This window comes from Pituophis catenifer, unplaced genomic scaffold (genome assembly GCF_029215685.1).
Source record: "Pituophis catenifer annectens isolate HBS135680 unplaced genomic scaffold, rPitCat1.0.hap2 SCAF_2, whole genome shotgun sequence".
NCBI classification, from domain to species: Eukaryota; Metazoa; Chordata; class Lepidosauria; order Squamata; family Colubridae; genus Pituophis; species Pituophis catenifer.
In genome coordinates this window covers 16,668,447-16,688,834 of record NW_027256882.1, presented here as the reverse complement: position 1 = coordinate 16,688,834, position 20,388 = coordinate 16,668,447, and the positions used below count along the sequence as shown (strand labels likewise).

Sequence of the window (20,388 nt, the reverse complement as noted above, 5' to 3'; positions counted from 1 at the left end):
CAGGTTTTTTTCCCCTATCTTTATTTTTTTCTACAAAATAGGACCAAAAAACAAAAAAAAGGAAATTTTGGAAAATCAAAATGATTCAAGAAATTGGTCAGGTCCTACAATATATGTGTAAGTGGAATAAGAAGAAAAGAATGTTAGAACTGCAGATGGAGGGAATGCAGCTCCATCACACTGAATGACTTACAAGTGAGATTGACTAGAAAGAGCCATGCTGGAAAAAATTAAAGAGAGACAAAACAAACTAGACAAAACATTAAAAATATGAATTAAAAAAAACAAAGGACATCCCCCCTGGTTGAACACTAACAAATCTATTGCAACAAGAATAGCTTCCCCCCACCCCACCCCCTTACAAGGCAGATCCAAAATTTATAAACTTGTATGTCTATTTGCAATCCAATTGACCTGTTACACATTACATACATGAAATAAAAACTAGTTAACAGGTTAAACAACAGCAAAGTTAACGTTTGAAGTTTAAAACACTTGGTTATTGTAGTTTACTTGTAGAAAGTCTTACATGATTTCTTATTTACCACAAATCACCCCAATCATTCTGAGTCCAGGATCAAATATCCTGGTTTGGTTCTTAATAATAAAAACTTTCCTCAGATTTTAATTGGGAACTTCCCCAACAATTACCTCTCATTTTCAAAGTTCATAAGTTCCTGTTGTAAATATCTCTACTATGTTGCTGCCATATTAACAGGACTCTTATTGCACAAATGCCATATTTCACAAACCTGAATGTGGTATCTCAGACCGCAAGTAGACTAAGGGCAGAGGACAGATAAGCTCCTTTGAGAGTTCAACAGAGCTCTGAGGACATCTTCAAATTTCACTGGACAAATATTGGGGACACTTCCAGCTGCCCTTTAATTATTTCAAGCAAAATTGTTGGGCCACTCATTTATGGAGAACAACTTGGACCATTTTCTAGGTGTGGCCTGTTGGAATATGTTGAGATTTGAAATTCCTCTGTCAAATTTTTACATTTCTTCTGGTTGTAAGCTGCTCCTTTCTATTCAAATCAGGCTTCAAAATGATAATGTAGCACTTGGAGAGGAAGATACAGCCTAGCAGACCAGCATTGGAGGACAAGATGGAGAAGACCTGCACAGCCACCATATATTTCCCTTTGGTGCTCAGATAGGTCAGCACAAAAGTCACCCAGACACTGCAGAAGACCAGCATGCTGAAGGTGATCAGCTTGGCTTCATTGAAGGCCCCTGGAAGATTCCTGGCCAGGAAAGCCACCGTGAAGCAGATGGCAGCCAGGAAGCCCATGTAGCTGAGGGTGATGTAGAACATGACAACAGACCCTTCGTTGCATTGCAGGATGATCTCTCCAGGCTGGGAATAGAAGTCAGAGTCAGGATATGGTGGAGAAACACCTAGCCAGATAGAGCAAATGATCATTTGGATTGCAGAACAAGAAAGGATGATGGCATTGGCCAAGCTCTTCCCCAACCATCTCCTCACTCGATTGCCTGGTTTTGTGGCCATGAAAGCCAGCACCACCGTGATGCTTTTGGCCAAGAGAGCAGAAATGGCAACTGAGAAGATAATGCTGAAAAATGTTTGTCGGAGAAGGCAGGTGGTTTTCCTTGGTTGACCAATGAAGAGAAAAGGGGACAAGAGGCAAAGTAGGTGGGAGACCAGGAGAATGTAAGAGAGGTGCCGGTTATTGGCTTTGACAATGGGAGTTTCTCGGTATTTAATAAATATGATTAAAAGAAGAGCTGTGGTTAGAAACAGAAATAGGGCAAAAGAGACCAGGATGAATCCCAGATGTTCTTCATAAGTCAAGAAGGTTATTCTTTTGGGGATACATTGGACTTGGTCCTCATTTGGATATTTATCATTTGGACATTTGGTGCATTTTTCCATATCTGATAAAACCAAAAACAGTATTTCTATATAAGTTTCTTCACTTTTACCTTTCAAGAAATACTTATTGGGAAAACAGCTGATATGGGGACAATGTTCCAAGATGCATTTCTTAACAATTCCACAGAAAAATGTTAAGATGAATATCATTTTCTTAAAAAACACATAGCTAAGATCTGTGAAATATGGGAAAATCCTAGGAAGTGAAAGATTTCCTGTGTAATGTACAGAACCTTCATAGCAACCTAGATTATTAAAGTAATTAATGACACTTTTTAATATACTGAACTCAGAGGATGTCTCTCTCATAAAATCTAGTTGGCTCACAGAGAAAGCTAGTCCTGCTAATAATCTGGAATGACTACTTGGACCTGTGGCAATATGGGTGTAATGAAGTGCACCTGTTGTGGCCCGTCAGCGGCCTGTGCAGATCGTAGCCGATTCCAACAACGTGGAGGCTGGTGTGGTGCTGCGCCAGCAGCCTGTACAGCTGGCACTCAAGTCGGACAGTGAGGAGGCTGGAGAAGATGTGGTGCCAGAGGCAGGGATTCAGCCAGGGCCTTCAGAACCTCCAGAAGCTCCTTTAAGTGAATAGGACGAAGAGGAGGAGCCTCTTCTCAATGCACGGGCATACAGAGCTGCCAAAAGGCAGGAGTGGCTCCTCAGGAGGAAGTCTCCTCGAGAGTAAGGCTTGGGGCTAATTGGTCACCCCCTTAGCCTATTTAAGGAGGAACGCTGCTTGCAGCAAGCTGTAGGGAACAACTTTAGTTCACTTTCCTTTGTGTCTGGATTGCTTCTGGGCTTTCTGCCAACTCTAGTAAGACTGTGATTATCTTATCTTAGAATTCTTGTAGGCTGTTAAAACAGTTTATTAACAGCCTTTGGTTGATAAAGACTGAGTTATTTGAGTAAAATAAGCTTGGTATAGAGTTTGTGTGTGCTGCGTTCTTTGGGGTCCGTAGCTGGGGCAGAACAGCACCCATATCAGTGGTGAGTTGCTACCAGTTCGCCCTGGTTCAGGCAAACCAGCAGTGGCGGTGGTGGGAGGCTCCGCCCACCCTCCCAGACGTCATCAAAAATGCTCTGCGCATGCGCAGAACCTTCTGTGCATGCGCAGAACGCTGCGTGCTTGCGAAGCATGCGTGCGTGCCTGTGCGCTCCCAAGATCAAACCGGTAGCGCCGGGGATTTGAAACCCACTACTGACCCATATGTGTCCACGCCACTTCACTGTTGACCAGTGATACCTTTCTAGTGATCCCCAAGAAAAGACTCATGTGGAATGCATGACAATAATCTTTTCAAGAGGTTGACTTGAGACAGTTCTTCAAATTTCAAAGTCCTCTTATGTTCCTAGGAAAATAAATATAGGGGATTTTGATAATAAATAGGCGAACAGTTGAGCCACAATGCCTCTTTCAACATGCACTGTCACCAAAGTGCTTTGGATTAATCCATTTCTGCAAGGTTTTTAGTGTCACCCACCTTCCTGAGTGGAGATGGTTCCCTCCGGACAAGGAACACAGTCATAGCAGCAAAGTGGCTCTCCTTCTCGAGCCCTCTTGACAAATCCAGGATGACATTTTTCCCCACATTTGGACTGAGGCAGAGACTAAGTAGAAAAACAAGGAATGCCAAAGAAACTATATTGAGATTCACCATTCACAGAAAATTGAGGTAGACAAGTCAAGTAGTCTTTGGGCTTCATTTAATTCAGTGTGAACTATCACCCAACTGGATTGGCCCATCTCACTTGTTCCAGTGCAAGGGGCCTATTTCATATCCCATCTGAAATTTTATAGTTAAATTTGTTCTTAAAGATTGATTAAGTATTATTGTATTATATTTATTAAAATAGAACAAAGCTGATGAAGGAAGAAAGTTCTCACCAGTAGGTTCTAGAAAGGTTTCTTCTAGACTATGTTAAACATTGTCAATCTGTTCATGTCTGGGTTGCTTAAAAGCATCATAGACAGCATGGACCTGCTCTTTCATGGGACACTGTCCAGAGCCAGGACAAAGTGAATCTTAATTAAAAGCTTATTTCCCACTGGGACCCACAGGACCCCCTGTCAGCCTCTATGATGCTTGCTTGATTTCGGCTGCCATAGTAATGTGAGGGAGGAGGTATAGGTATTTGGGAGGGGGGAAGTGAGCTGGTGGAGATGTCTGATGAAAGGGAAGAAAACTCTCACTGTCTTCGTAGCAGCTGCAGGGAGTGCTGATACCCACTTAAGGTCAACCGTTCTGGCATACCAGATAGATGGGACCATCTGAAGAAGCACCCCACATGACACCTTGGGGAGTTGTGGATTGGACATTCAAATTGGGTCCTTGGGGGAGAGAGATTTGGGAATGCTTTCAATATGTAATTTTCGAGCCTATTGCCTCAGACCTTGCGTTCTTTTCGTTGCATTCAGTTCAGGCTCAGTAAAAGTATCTTTCTCTACAAACACGGACTTGGGGTTTTTCATTCTTGAGTTTTGAGCAGAGGCACATCTGAAATTCATCCTGTCTTGATTCAATTTCATGAGATTCACTCTGAATATTGGCCATTGGTCAACAGAATTGCCTTCTTCTTTTTGCCAAGGAACAATCTGGGTTGAGCCTATCAGCACCACAATCCCCTCTCTCACTGGTTTTATGGAGATACTAGATGCAAAGATCATGATCTGTGTCCTAAAGAATCATCGCTCAGCATCCCATGTTGGAAATGGCCATAGTATATAAGCTTAAAATGATGTTCCATGTTATAGCAACTGAAAGACAGCAAGGGTGCTTTTTCAGGAGGCAACTGAAGTTTCCTGTTTGTTTGTTTTTTTCCTTTTGAAGACGTTTTGCTTCTCATCTAAGAAGCTTCTTCAGCTATGACAGGATAGTGGAGAATGGAAGGATTTATATTCCTTGCAGACAGCTGGTCCTTTGCATCCTTTTAGAGGGTCATTGAAGCATTTGGAGGTTTATCTGTGTGTCCTCAGGGTCATCTGAGTGGTGCTCCTGGTTCTTGTAGTCTGCAATTTTTCCTCTGGAAATCCATTCTTGCTCCCACATCATTCCAAGGGTGTTCATCCCAAATTGTATAGCTAAAAATTTGTAGAGATTCTCAATCATCCAGAAAGTCATCCAAAAGGAGAAAAAAAAACATATAAACCTCCAAGTGCTTCAACGACCCTCTAAAACAGAGGACTTCAAACTTGGCAGGTTTAAGACTTGTGGACTTCAACTCCCAGAATTCTCCAGCCAGCAGAGCTGGGAGTTGAAGTCCACAAGTCTTAAAGCTGCCAAGTTTGAAGACCTCTGCTCTAAAAGGTTGCAGATTACCACCTACCTGCAAGGAATATAAATTCTTCCATTCCTCACTGTCCTGTCAGAGCTGAAGAAGCTTCCTGAAAAAGTACCTTTGGGACAACTATGACCTGGATGACTGAGAATCTCTACAGAACTGAAGGACATGTTGGTCAATGCTATTGAAGCCTCCCCAGCCATTTTAAAAATCTATAAGGATTGTACAATCCACATTGAACTCTCAGTGAAGCTCATCCTCTTTGGTGACTATATTTATCCCACTTAAAATGAGTCGTAAACCTTTGGAAAACAAAGAATGCTCTCCAATATTTTCCCCACCTTGTTGAGAAATTTTAACCGTGAAAGGGCATCTTCACTGATAATAAGTCTCTGTCTTTCAAAAACCCCAAGTTGCTCTTGGATGGGTTCCTCATTGGGGAGAAAAACCCAGCTCATGGTGTCCAGATCTGCTTTTACGTCTCCAGTTTGGTCCAAGTACATTTTAAAGTTGGAAAGATTGCAAAACTCATTCTTCTCCAGAAAGGGATGGAACTAAAATAGGAACATACAGGAATTTTAAATAAGAAAACTTTGTTTTTTATCCCATGTGGTGCAACCTCCTTCTTCAGTTGTCTAACCTGCAATTATGCTTAGATGGGAGAATTAAGATTTATCAATATCTTCAAAAGATACCGTATATTGAACAAAATAAATAATTGGTAAAATCGTTCAATTATAAGGATAATCCTAGAGCAGGTTACAAATAAACAAACAAACAGAGAGGTTATTCATAAACTATTTGAAAAGAATGAGGTGATTAGTAGAAAGCGTGGACTTGTCATGAAATAATTTGCCAAGCTAATCTTCTCCCAAGTACACCAGATGAGCTAATCCTACTTTATCATAAGGCTACATTAACAGAATCTCACAAGTCTGAAAATGCTAATCTCCCAACAACTCATTTTTAAGTTTGAAAAGTTAAGGGGGGATCTTTTCCAAGTTTCTTTGTCTGCCTTTATGCAGCTGTTGTCTCCCCACCTTTTACCTGATCTTTCCTGGATAGTATTATTTCCTTCATCACCAATGTCATTCCCACATAAAATTAAACTTCCTTAATAGATTGTGGGAATGCTTCTGATATAATTTGATTTTAGTGAAAAATCTATCTATCTATCTATCTATCTATCTATCTATCTATCTATCTATCGCGCTGAACTAGGGCTCATAAAATCTTGGTTTACATAGGAAGAACCTGGCTAAAGAGAAGTACACATAAAGCCTACGAAAAGAAAAGAAAACAAATACTGTACCTTTACAGGGAGGATACATGAGATGAGGGTGTGGCTAACTGATGAGGCCTTATAAGGCCAAAATAGATCTATATTAGTCTCCCAATGGACAGCAAAGGGTCTGCTGGCTGCCAGAAGAAAAAAAAAGCCTAGAAACTAGTGGATTGTGATTTCACTGAACTAGAGCTGCATAAAATCTTGGTTTACGTAGGAAGAACCTGGCTAAAGAGAAATACTATCTATCTATCTATCTATCTATCTATCTATCTATCTATCTATCTATCTATCTATCATAATATCATCTTTATAGAACATTATGCCCCCAACAGTTAGATTTGCCAAAGCTGTTGGTCTTTTGTAGCCCTGGGAAGCTGAGAAGGTTCTCCTCCCTCTCATTTGTATTCCTACTCCAAAGGAACAAGCTTTGATGCATCCTTGTCTTGACTCCATACCTGCCATGGCTGCAGCCTTGAAGCCCCCAACCTCTCCTCGCCTGCCTTCCTTATCCACTTGGATCTGGATGAATACGCAGCACTCAAGGCATGGGCTAGAGTCTTAATGATACTGTAAACATGGTGATCATTTAGTATCGGGATGCTGTTCCTTTTCTCTTGGGTCTCCAGTGATGCTTTCTGCGTGCATTTTTTCTGGCCCTTGATAGAAAAGAACTGCTTTGAAAAAGAACAGTGAAAAGACTCGTCTTGAAACTGAGGTTGTACAAAGAGAATGGGTTCAAAGTCATCATCCTTAGGACTTTCTTTATCCCTGACATCAAAGTACCAAATACTATGGACATATTTGAAAAGTCTATTCCTTCCCATTGTGAATTTTATAATGGGTGAGATGATCCAGACTTTCCCTTCAATGGGTCCTGGCAAATCTTCAAGTGTTAAATGGAAAGGAAGAATTGTGTCCAAAATGGAATCATATTCTGTGAAGTGACCAAAGACATTGACTTGCCTCCACTTAGAGAGGGCATCCCTGAGGGATGCTGTGTGGCCAGTCATTGAGAACTGTTGCGATATAACAACACAAATTCCATTCCTGACAAGCAACGGAGTAAAAGTCCTCATGAAATTCTCTCCATTTTCTGTGTCTGAAGCAAAGAGACCGATCAAGGTCCATCTGAAATGGAGGAGAAGTTGGATAATTCCTGGGTACTGGATCCCTTCTTTGAACACCATCCGGTGGAAAAATGGGAATTGATTTTTATCACTAAGAGCTGCTGAACCACTTGCATAATTCATCTGAAAAAGCAATAAGGATTGCTCTATTATATTTGGGTGTCAGATCAAGTCCAAAATCGTACCTTTTAATAAATCCAAGTTGGTTGTCAAAGACATTTTAGTGTAGTTTATTGTCGATTAGTCATTTGGCCATATCAAGGCACAGTCTACTGTGTTTCCCCGAAAATAAGACCCTGTCTTATATTTTTTTGAACCCTGAAATCAGCGCTTGGCCTTATTGCCGTGCGCTCAAAAGCCCTATTGAGCTTATTATCAGGGGATGTCTTATTTTGGGGAGAAACTGGGTATAAAGAGCAGAACAAGTCCCTATATAAAAATAGAATAAAAGAAACAAATTAAATACAAAAGAACAATGCTAAAGAATGAAAATCATATTTCTGAATCACCCCTATGATTTACTGTGATAACATCCACATATCCTCATCTCAACTGAACTATTTTATTCAAATAAATGGCATTATTAAATATATTTTTGGTATTCTGACAACACAGGAAATATGTTGTTTTAATATAAGGATCTGAATAGGATATTGATTTAATGGGCATTCCAAGATACTGATCACTCTATTTTATATTTGATATTCAAAAAATAGCTCTGTTATGTCTTACATCTCTGGAATTCTGCAAATACAAGACTGTTCATTATAAGGAACTTGATTAAATCTTCTATATTTAATCACTGTGTCCAGCAGCTCAAATATTGTTGAATACTGTCCTAAGATATTTAGTTATTTCTGCTTTGAAATACTTGATAAACTTTCAAAGGTACAATTTTAGCTACTCATCCTTTTCAGCGTGCCAACTTTCCTGAGGATGGCTATATCTTTCTCTGCTTAGATACCCTGAATTCTCTGGGCAGCAATCTTTTTAGTTATAGTTGAACAAAACACAGAGAAACCAAAGCGCTAATATGATTTGCCAGCTATACAAGCCAAGTGGTCTTTAACTGAAATTTTACCTGTTCTAACAAAACATATTTGGGGATCTGTCAGGTTTTTTAAGCTTTAATTTTACACTAATAATTATATGGCCTGATTTTAGATAATGAACCAATTACATAAATTCCCAATTAGGCTCTGAAGGCATCAGCTGAAGTCCTCATAAGATACTTCTCAAATGATGAGATTGGATTTGTTCCGGGGTGAAATCCAGCAGGTTCTGACAGGTTCTGGAGAACTGTAGCAGAGATTTTGAGTAGTTCAGAGAACCAGCAAATACCACCTCTGGCTGGCCCCAGAGTGGGGTGGGAATGGAGATTTTAAAATATCTTCCCCCTGCCATGCCTACCAAGCCACACCCACAGAACTGGTAGCAAAAAAAAAAAATGAATTTCACCACTGTTTTGTTCTAGTAGTGATATCCATTTGAAGCCCCAAACTGAAGCTCCATGTAAGAGAATTGGGGCAATCTTGGCCTTGGATAAATGTATAACTTACTAACTGAGGTTAAGGAAGGTGGATATCTATGATTTTTTTTTTCTGTTTTAGCAGTAAATTGACTTCTGCCCTTGCTTGAGTGGAGTTGAGTTTGAGTTCCTTTGATAATGAGGAACTCAAGATCCAGTCTCAGACAAAAATAACTTGATAAAGAAATGTGTTAATAGTCATCTGTTGCTGTGATATCATTCTCCAAAGAACATAACTTTTTAACTTATCTGATATATTTATACTGAGAGAATTATTATGAAATTAGGAGTCTAGTCTTCTTTATAGCCAACCCAACCCAACTTGTGAGTATAAAAATAACATATCATAAGCCTATAGTAATGTTTTCAAGTAATTTAGGCATGTGTATTTGTTAATCCTAGTAAATTGTTAATCTCTAGACCAGAGGTCAGCAACCTTAAACACTCAAAGAATCACAAAAGTCCTAACCAGAAGACCCCCATTCAATTCTGGAGCTGACCGAAAGTCCCGTTTCCGCACCATAGAGTCTCATCTTAGCATGGCGTCCTTTTTCCTCTGCTGACCGGAAGTCCAGTTCCCCCACCATAGACTCTCCTAGCGCGGCGTCCTTTTTCCTCTACCTGTCCTAACCAGAAAGCCCTATCAATTTTGGAGCCGACCGGAGACAGGGAGCTGCCAGAGGGGGATGAAAGAGCCACATGCGGCTCCAGAGCCATGGGTTGCCGACCCCTGCTCTAGACTGTATAGCAATCAAGTATGTCCCCTTGTCTCACCCCTTGGCAAAACTCAATCCAGCTTCTCATGGCTCCATTGAGCCCAAACCACATTCTCTAACCAGTGCTTGTATAAAGAGATCAGGACCAGCAGTCTTGCATTTTAAGGGCAATCGATTTCCTCCATGATATTTCTGTGTTCACAATCACAGATGCTGCACTGAGTTCTAAGGAGACAGAAAATGATTGTTTCCCTGTGATATATTTTGTAGTTAGATGAGTGATATATTTTGTAGTTAAATGGCTGAAGACAAAGTTGTCAACAGCGCCTATAATTTACTTGTTTAAATGGAAGGAATGCACTTTTCATCTACCTACTCTCAGCGCAAATGTGCTTTTCTAAAGGCAACTGGATTTTCTTTGTTTTTTTACCCGAAAACATTTCACTTCTCGTTCAAGAGTCTTCTTCAGTTCTGACTGATGAGAAGTGAAATCTTTTCAAGGAAAACAAAAAACAAAAAAAGTCCAGTTACCTTTTGAAAAGCACTTTTCGGACAATCATGACCTAGATCACTGACAATCTCCATGGACATTTGTTCACTCTCAACTCAGCTCAAGAGGAAACTAAGTTGTGTGTATGTGTGTGTGCATGTGTGTGTGTGTGTGTGTGTGTGTGTGTATGTGTATGTAAATTACTATTGCCATCTTCCACCCAACTAATATATGACAGGTATATTATTTATTTATTTATTTATTTATTTATTTATTTATTTATTTATTTATTTTATTTATTTGTTCAATTTATATGCCACCCTTCTCCGGAGACTCAGGGCGGCTTACAATGCGTTAAGCAATAGCCTTCATACTTTTGTATATACCTGCTTAATAGGGCTTTTGGCCTCCCCAAGCGGTGTTCTTTTTTATACAAAGTCAGCTTATTGGCCCAACAATCCGAGTCCTCATTTTACGTACCTCGGAAGGATGGAAGGCTGAGTCAACCTTGAGCCTGGTGAGATTTGAACTTGCAGTAATTGCAGGCAGCTGGCAGCTAAGTGCTATTTAACAGCACTTTTAGTCCACTGCACCACCAAGGCTCTTACTTGGTGATAAGTTTAAATGAACTTATCAGTAGAAAAATCTTTCAGTTGAATAATTTTTTGAATAGTTCAGCCAGTAGCTAGTTGAGTTCTCTCCAGGGACTCTACTGTTGTTGTTTTTTTTAATTCATGCTAGGGTCCCTATGATTCTATAAGACATATATTTTTATCAATTGTAAATAAACTAATCCATTGGAATTATTTCCATGAATATAGGCTTTGCTCACCATTGAAAATACTGTTATTTTCATAAAGATGATTTTTATTCATGTGCATATGTATTTATGTATGTATGCATTTATTATTTCTCTTCATGATAAAAAAAAAACAGCTCTTGAATTCCATACAGTAAACATGATTGGATCTATTGCTCACTCACGACCACTTCTCCCTCTTTACCAGATAGAGAAACATATGCACAAACCTGTGGGACTTTGTAGGGGCCTACTAATGTTGACATCTGGATGGAAACGTCCCTATCAGCTGCATCAAGAAGGGCCAAAATGTTGTCTTTCCTTCCACAGCTGTAGTTGGGAACATTGGCTTCTCCTGTTGAGAGCATGTCCAGCAAGGCCTCTGAAGTGCCAAGTGTGTTCAAATAGTTGTCGTGGATGTTGTAGCCAAGTGTGAGATTATGCAGAAGCTGGGGATTCCTATTTATAACTTGAATGTCAAAAATGTAGTGGAAGATTCTACAGTGATCAGTAGATAAACTACTGAAAAAAATATTCATGTTATTGTCATCATCATTAACAGAAACAATAAAACTTGTTATTTATTCCTCTTTGCCTCCTATTTAGGGCAATACTGATTCATAATCAGAGGCACCTCCCATCACCATTTAATTTTTATGAGTGTTGAGAATATATAGATAATACTCCACCAGGGTTAAGAATCACCAACGCAGAGAATCATTATTTGTAACATTCCTAATTTTCATTTCTTCAATAACCAGCATTCAATATCATTCAATAATTAAAAGTAGAGCCATCATAAAATGAAGAGGATGTTTCAGAAGTGACCCAGAAAAGAAACTCTAACATCAAGTCAACCTTCATTTTTATAAGGATTAGGCTTTGAAGACCAATGAGTGGTTATCAAAATATGGAAATGGTCTGAGCAGATGCAATTACAACACTTTCAATAATTACTATACAAAAAGTCAGTATTCAAGTGATGAATGAAGGACTGGATGGGGAGTGGAAAATAACCTGGACATGTTTCAGATATTTTTCTGTCACATCTTTGGATTCTTTAGACATCTTTGGAGAATCCTCCACTCCTCTGCTCGCAACCAAATACCCTATGCCACCAGACTTGAAATTCTGGGTTTAGAAAACTTAGAACTACATGGCTGTAGTTGGAAACAGCCATGTACACCCGCAGAGAAACTCTTCATACAAAAGGTCATGAATTGCACAGAAATGGACAAATTAATGCTGAATTTGAAAAATAAAGAAGCATCGATATTTTACAATGTGTGGGAACAGTGGTATAACTGGATAGAATGGACATAGATTAAAGATAGATAGTTATTAAGTATAATAATAGATAAAATAAGAATGCAAATACACACAATTTAATTTTTGTAAATAATGCACGAATTATTGTCACAAGAAAAACACCACAAATAGCTGTTGTAGAGTGATATAATTTTTTATGTTTTTAATGTAATAAAAGTTAATTAAGTGTATTGGGAAAAAAAAGAAAGAAAACTTAGAACTACTCCACCTTCGATCTGACCTAAGCATAGCTCATAAAATTATCTGCTACAATGTCCTACCTGTCAATGACTACTTCAGTTTCAACCACAACAATACAAGAGCACACAATAGATACAAACTTAAAGTGAACCGCTCCAAACTCGATTGCAGAAAAAACAACTTTAGTAACAGAGTGGTCAATGCCTGGAATGCACTACCTGACTCTGTGGTTTCATCCCCAAACCCCCAAAATTTTAATCTAAGACTGTCTACTGTTGACTTCTACCCCATTCCTAAGAGGTCTGTAAGGGGTGTGTATGAGAACACCAGCGTTCCTACCTCCCTGTCCTACTGTTCCCTTTATTTGTATTCATTTAATGTATTCAATCCATGCTTATACGTATATATATTATCTAATACGTACGATAAATAAATAAAAATAAAGATTTGAGACTCTTACAAAAAAGAAAATAAAAAGGGGAAGCCATGGAAATCAGAACAATTCAGGAAATTAAACAGGTCCTGAAATATTCCTCTAAGAGTAAGTAAAATATGAAGAAAAGAGAAAGTGTTAGAACTGCAAATGGAGGGAATGCAACTCTATCACACTGAATGACTTACGAATCTGACTGTGTATAAGGAGCCACATTGAAAGGAAATGTTAAATGAGATATTATTGTTGCAGTGGTGATCACACTAATGAGATGGTCTCCTGGCCTATAATAGCTCCATGGCTTTTTTCTATCTTCCTCCGCCATACTTAGCGGGCACTTTATTCTAAGCTTCCCACAGACTGGCTGGGACACCAGGAGCATCAGGAATAGAAGCAGGAGGTCCATCATCCACAGGGCTCGGACATCAGTGGCGCCAGAAGCAGAACTAGGCGATGAATAATTCATAAACCTGAATCATTCCCCTTCCTGTTTCTAAACAAGAACAACAGAAAGAGTTAAGGCACTCTCACAAGATGGAATGCCAGTGGCTTTCCCCATTCAGAAAGAGACATACCCAGCTTCACCTGGAAAGGAGACAGGTGCATTCTGGATTCCAGCCCGTGGCTCTATTAACATTGTACCACACAATTGGTGTGACTCAAGGCATTGGTCCTCTTCTGATGCAAGATCTCTTCCATATTGCTACAGTATGATGTTTACACCAAAGGCACTCACTGGAGAAGTAGCAGAAGAGGTCTCAAAGGCAGGAATGATGATTCACTATAATTTCCAGTAACTTCTCCTCTAGGGATCTAAACTTCTATGGGGCTCTATGTGCAGAAGGGTAACTGGGAACAAAGCAAGTTAGTGAAAAATCACACCCATTGGGACATTGTTCTCTTGTAGTTGTGCTCCTTGCTGTCAGGTCTTGTCTAGAAAGTAATGTGTGATGAAGATAATTCAATACAGGGGGCCATATTATGTTTCGGGAGTGCACACTCGATGTTTACGAGCGATTGCGCACTCCGACCCCCAAAGCATTGCTCGTTTCCCGGGTTGTTCAGAGTCTCAGACCCCTGGGTCTATGGCTGATGTTATGTAATGCCAGGTCAGTGGTAAATAAAGCCCCCCTCATTCATGATCTTATTTCAGAGGGGGGTGCTGACCTGGCAGGGATTACGGAGACCTGGTTAGGCCAGGAGGGAGGAGTTCCCCTTGTGGAAATGTGCCCACCAGGTTTCCATGCATTTCATCAGCCAAGGACTCAGGGAAGGGGTGGGGGAGTGGCAGCAGAGAAAGTCTTTGCCCGAGGGAGGCCACTGTTCCTCAGATAGCCAGATGTGAGTCCCTCCTTGTGAAGTGGGGTCAGGGGATTCAGATGGGCCTACTGATTGCGTACCTGGCTCCCTGCCACGTAATAGCTGTCCTTCCTGAGCTGCTCGACATTATAGCCGGGGTGGCGGTGGAAACCCCCAGACTTATTGTTATGGGGGATTTTAACCTGCCATCCGCTGGTGAGATGTCGGAGACGGCTCGGGAGTTCATGGCTTCCATGACGGCCATGGACCTGACCCAGGTAGTTAAAGGCCCCATCCACTTGGGGAATCACACTCTGGACTTGATTTTTGTCTCTGATCAGTGGCTGAATGATCTAAGAATAGGGGATATAGACATCAAGCCCTTGTCATGGTCTGATCATTCTCTCCTTCACATGGACTTTCAAGTCACTTCCACCCACCGCAGGGAGATGGAACCAACCAAATGGTTCCGTCCCAGGTGCCTGATGGACCCCGAAAGGTTCCTGACGGAGCTTGGGCCATTTCCTGAGACTCTGGCTCACGATTTGACTGAGGGCCTGGTGGTCGCCTGGGACAGGGCGGCTACTGGAGCCTTGGACCGCGTCGTGCCTTTGCGGCCTCTGACCCGATGCCGATCTCGTCTAGCTCCTTGGTTTTCCGAGGAGCTGAGAGAGATGAAGCGTCGAAAAAGACGCCTGGAGAGTGATTGGAGGAAAAGGGATGGAACTAGGATAGAAACACCTAGCAGTTTTAAAAGCAGAGACCTTGGTGGGGTTTTTTCTCCCCACATTTGAATATTGTTTCTATTATTGTCTTCCTTGCAAGCATTGTGAATTGAGAAGACGCATGGTACCACTATCTTCCAATGTGCTGAACAAAGGTTCAGCAAAATTTGTGGATCATAGATTGAGAAAATATAATTTACAAAATTGATCATTTATAGGGAACCATAAAGGAGGTCACAAAAAAACCCAAAGGTACAAGTACAGATCAGGTGAAACTTGGTTCAAAAATAGGAAGTGTGAGAGGGACCTTGGAGTCCTAATGGACGTCACTTAAACACGAGCCAGCAGTGTGCAGCAGCAGCCAAAAAAGCTAACACAATCCTTGATTGTATAAACAGAGGCATAGAATCAAAATCACATCAAATATTAGTAAAAAGTAAAGGTTCCCCTTGCACATATGTGCTAGTCATTCCTGACTCTAGGGAAGAAGACATCTCTGTTTCAAAGCCAAAGAGCCAGCGCTGTCCGAAGATGTCTCCATGGTCATGTGACCAGCATGACGAAATGCCAAAAGCGCATGGAACACTGTTACCTTCCCACCAAAGGTGGTCCCTATTTTTCTACTTGCATTTTTTACGTGCTTTCAAACTGCTAGGTTGGCAAAAGCTGGGACAAGTAATGGGAGCTCCCCCCTTTAAGTGGCACTAGGGATTTGAACCACTGAACTGCTGACCTTTTGATCTACAAGCTCAGTGTTTTAGCCACTGAGCCACCGTGTCCCTTCAAGTATTAGTACTGCTTTATAAATCTTTAGTAAGACCACACCTGGAATACTGCATCCAGTTTTGGTCACCACAATTCAAAAAAGAAAACAAAAATGATTATACTGGGTTTAACAGTAAAATTCAGATGATTATGTTGGGATTGACAGCAAAAATAAAAATGATTATACTGAATTTAACAGTAAAAATAAGGACGATTATGCTGGGAATAACAGTAAAAATAAATGATTATGCTGGGTTCAACAGTAAAAATAAAAATGACTACGCTGGGATCAACAGTAAAAGATGATGATTAAAATGAAGATGATGTGCTGGGATAAACAATTAAACTAAAGATGATTATGTTGGGATTAACAGTAAAACTAGAATGATTATGTTGAGATAAACAGCAATGAAGATGATATGTTGGGAGTAACAGTTAAGATATTGTTTATGATAATTGTAATGATTTATATTTTTAAGATACATTCATCTAAGCAAAAAGAAAAAGAAAATGAAATGATATATTGATGACTGATTTTAGGGTTAGTTTTAAAATTTTAATATTGATTTTAAATTGACAAGTTTTAAATTACGGGCCAAATTTATAAATTATTTTAACTCTATTTTTTAACTGTAATGTTATGTATAGATGTTTTTATTTTGGCTGTTCACCGCCCTGAGTCCAAAAGGAGAAGGGCGGTATAGAAATTTGAATAATAAATAAATAAAAGATATTGGGTTAGGATTTAAAGATTTAAGTAACGGGTTTTTGGATAATGGTATTATTAAATAGATAGAATTTAGGGAAACAATTGTGTAAAATATTAAGTTGTTTAAGTTATTTGGAAACTAAGATCTGAGGTGAAATAATAGAAAGGTAATTGTTTTAAGTAAGTCATTATGAGTTAATCTTTATTTCTCTGTTTTATTTATTTATTTTTTATTTTCTGTAAAATGATAATTGGTGGAGATTAGAAAAAAGTTGTTGTTAAAGATGAATTAGTGATTGTACCAATTTATGACCGGATCAATGCTTCGTTCTACAAAGATGTATTTTATGTTTATGTTTTTTTAAAAAAAAATCCCCCCCCCCAAAAAAAAGAAGAAGCAACATGTCTTCTGTGAGACCCTGAATATCTTCTGGGGCTCCCTGTGCAGTGACATGACTGGAGAAAAGCTTGTTTGTGAAAAACATAGATACATCCCTGGTTTCATAGTTTAGTACAGGGGTTCTGATTCTTCCTTTGGGATCTGTCCAAAAAGTAATGCGGAGGATGCTCATTGAACACCAAAGTAGACTAATGAGGTCCTGCAAGATACTATTTTGTCTCCAATGCTTTTTGAGGAAGGTCACCCAGACTTTTGGAGTTTGAGGCTACTCTGTGTGGATAACACCAAGCTTAACTTCTCTATCTTCTAATTTTCTTCCTAGATCAGAGGACACTTCAGAACGTCATTCATGCTCTGCTCACTACAGAGCTTGGCTGCTCTACATGGGACTGCTGTTGAAAACCACTTGGGAACTTCATATGGTCCAGATTACAGTGGAACAGACAAGTGATAAGCATGCCTCAGTACACCCATCTTACACCTGTCCTTCATGAACTGTACTGGTTCCCAGGTTGTTTCCGGGTGCAATTCAAGGTGCTGGATACTACCAATAAAACCCTGCATGGCATAGGTCATAGTGCTTAAAGACTTTCTTGTCTCCCATATCTCCTGTATCTGCCTGGCCAGTTTAGTCTGCAGGCCCAGCATTCTACCCCTGGATTGTGATAAGCAATTAAGTGGTAAAGTGATGGGCATGCAAATCATGCAGGACCCAGAATCTATGTCTCCTGATTACCTCATATGTTAGGATCCCAGGTGGTTTTGCATGGGGTTAAAAAACAGTGCTCTGGCAATGCAGAGGTTGGGTGGCCTCCCAGTGATTGACACTGTAGACTGAGAGCTTTGATGGGAGAGGAAAGAGACTCAATTTGGTGTAGTGGTTAAAGCCTCAGGGTAAAAACTTGGAGAATGTGAGTTCTAGCCCTACCTAATATACAAATGCAGCTGGGTGACCTTGCACCAGTCATTCTCTCTCAGTCCTAGGAAGGAGGCAAGGGAAAACCATCTCTAGAACCTTTGCCAAGAAAACTGTTTAGGTATCAATAGTCAAAACCAATTTGAAGGCACACACATATAGAAAGGAAAGGGAATGGGCACAGAAGAACATAGAGTAATGGAGTCGGAAGGGACCTTTACAGAGTCTCAACATCTTTTTTGAATTGTGGTGACCGGAACTGGATGCAGTATTCCAAGTGTGGTCTTACTAAGGCTTTGTAAAGTGTTATTAAAACTTCATATGATCTTGATTCTTTCTCTCTATTAATGCAGCCTAGGACCGCATTGGCTTTTTTGGCTGCTGCGGCACACAATTTTGGCTCATATTTAAGTGATTGTCCACTATGACTCCAAGATCCCTTGGACTTTTCAATTTAATTATCTTAGTTTCCACAAGCCTTCTAAATCTTAAGCCAAAATCAGATGCAAATGCTAGTCACACATCACCATTTTATTTTAATGAGTATTAGGAAGATGGGATAGAGACAAGAGTTCCACTAAGGTTAAGAATCAAAAATACACCATTATTTAATAGGACTAATTTTCATCAGCCCAGTAACCAGGATTCAATCATTAAAGTGGAACCATCATAAGAAGAGGTTGTTTCATAAATGACCCAGAAAAGCAATTCTAAAATCAAGTCATTCCCTCTTCTTATAAGAATCAGGCATTGAATATGAATGAGTGGTTAGAAAACTATGGAAATGGGGTGGGCAGAAAGAACTACAACCCATTCAATAACTACTTTAAACTAAAATTTATATTGAATTGATAACTCAGAACTGAACCTGTAACGATACATAAATTAGACTTTTTCAGGTTTTTTCCCCTATCTTTATAGGGGACCAAAAAACAAAAAAAGGAAGTCTTGGAAAATCAAAATGATTCAAGAAATTGGTCAGGTCCTACAATATATGTGTAAGTGGAATAAGAAGAAAAGAATGTTAGAACTGCAGATGGAGGAAATGCAGCTCCATCACACTGAATGACTTATAAGTGAGATTGACTAGAAAGAGCCATGCTGGAAAAAATTAAAGAGAGACAAAACAAACTAGACAAAACATTAAAAATATGAATTAAAAAAAACAAAGGACATCCCCCCTGGTTGAACACTAACAAATCTATTGCAACAAGAATAGCTTCCCCCCACCCCACCCCCTTACAAGGCAGATCCAAAATTTATAAACTTGTACGTCTATTTGCAATCCAATTGACCTGTCACACATTACATACATGAAAGAAAAACTAGTTAACAGGTTAAACAACAGCAAAGTTAACGTTTGAAGTTTAAAACACTTGGTTATTGTAGTTTACTTGTAGAAAGTCTTACATGATTTCTTATTTACCACAAATCACCCCAATCATTCTGAGTCCAGGATCAAATATCCTGGTTTGGTTCTTAATAATAAAAACTTTCCTCAGATTTTAATTGGGAACTTCCCCAACAATTACTTCTCATTTTCAAAGTTCATAAGTTCCTGTTGTAAATATCTCTACTATGTTGCTGCCATATTAACAGGACTCTTATTGCACAAATGCCATATTTCACAAACCTGAATGTGGTATCTCAGACCACATGGAGACTAAGGGCAGAGGACAGATAAGCTCCTTTGAGAGTTCAACAGAGCTCTGAGGACATCTTCAAATTTCACTGGACAAATATTGGGGACACTTCCAGCTGCCCTTTAATTATTTCAAGCAAAATTGTTGGGCCACTCATTTATGGAGAACAACTTGGACCATTTTCTAGGTGTGACCTGTTGGAATATGTTGAGATTTGAAATTCCTCTGTCAAATTTTTACATTTTTACATTTCTTCTGGTTGTAAGAAAAACATAGCCAAAAATTTTTTTCAAAAACTTTATTGCCAGGAAGAGGTCCCGGAAGACCAAATAAAAAAATACCTCCAAAAAACCAATCTTATGCACTTCACAGAAGATCACAGAGAGATGTTAAACCGGCCCATAACAATGCTGGAACTAATGGAAGCCCGCAAAAAACAAAAGAACAATAAGACTCCAGGACTGGATGGAATTCCTAGTGAATTCTATAAACTTTGTCAACAATCGATAGACCAAATACTGTTACAAGTTTTTAACGAAGCACTACTGATAGCAGAACTTCCAAAATCTTGGACAGAAACTATTATTACATTAATACACAAAGAAGACTCAGATCCGACGCAAATTAAAAATTACAGACCAATTTCATTACTCAACGTGGACTATAAGCTATTCATGTCAATACTAGCTCAGAGACTCAAAGCAATAATACATAACTATATACATCCAGACCAAAACGGTTTCATACCTAAAAGACAAATAAAGAATAATTTGAGAATGATTATAAATATTCTGGAATACTATGATCAGAAGATAGACAGAGAAATGGCCATAATCTCCCTTGATGCCCAGAAGGCCTTC

General features: G+C 39.4%; 1 protein-coding gene across 1 annotated transcript; it reads right to left on the bottom strand.

Annotated features, from left to right (window-relative positions):
• Positions 1-990: 990 nt before the first annotated feature.
• On the bottom strand, positions 991-13,477 carry LOC139309911 (vomeronasal type-2 receptor 26-like). Its single transcript, XM_070934096.1, has 7 exons — positions 13,269-13,477; positions 13,156-13,173; positions 11,360-11,648; positions 6,925-7,719; positions 5,523-5,735; positions 3,384-3,510; positions 991-1,901 (listed from the first exon to the last, which is right to left on the bottom strand). Exons 1-7 carry the CDS (start codon positions 13,475-13,477, stop codon positions 991-993), a joined length of 2,562 nt encoding a protein of 853 aa, XP_070790197.1.
• Positions 13,478-20,388: the final 6,911 nt, after the last annotated feature.

Bases quoted from the DNA above. Each gene is read 5' to 3' on its own strand.
- LOC139309911 (XM_070934096.1), bottom strand. From the start codon at position 13,477: ATGGACCTCCTGCTTCTATTCCTGATGCTCCTGGTGTCCCAGCCAGTC. The intron at 5,736-6,924 runs GTATGGAGTCAA...TTCCTATTTTAG, and splicing joins CAAGGCTGCAGCCATGGCAG to TTCCATCCCTTTCTGGAGAA. The intron at 3,511-5,522 runs GTGGGGAAAATA...TTTTCTACTTAG, and splicing joins GGTTAAAATTTCTCAACAAG to TCTCTGCCTCAGTCCAAATG.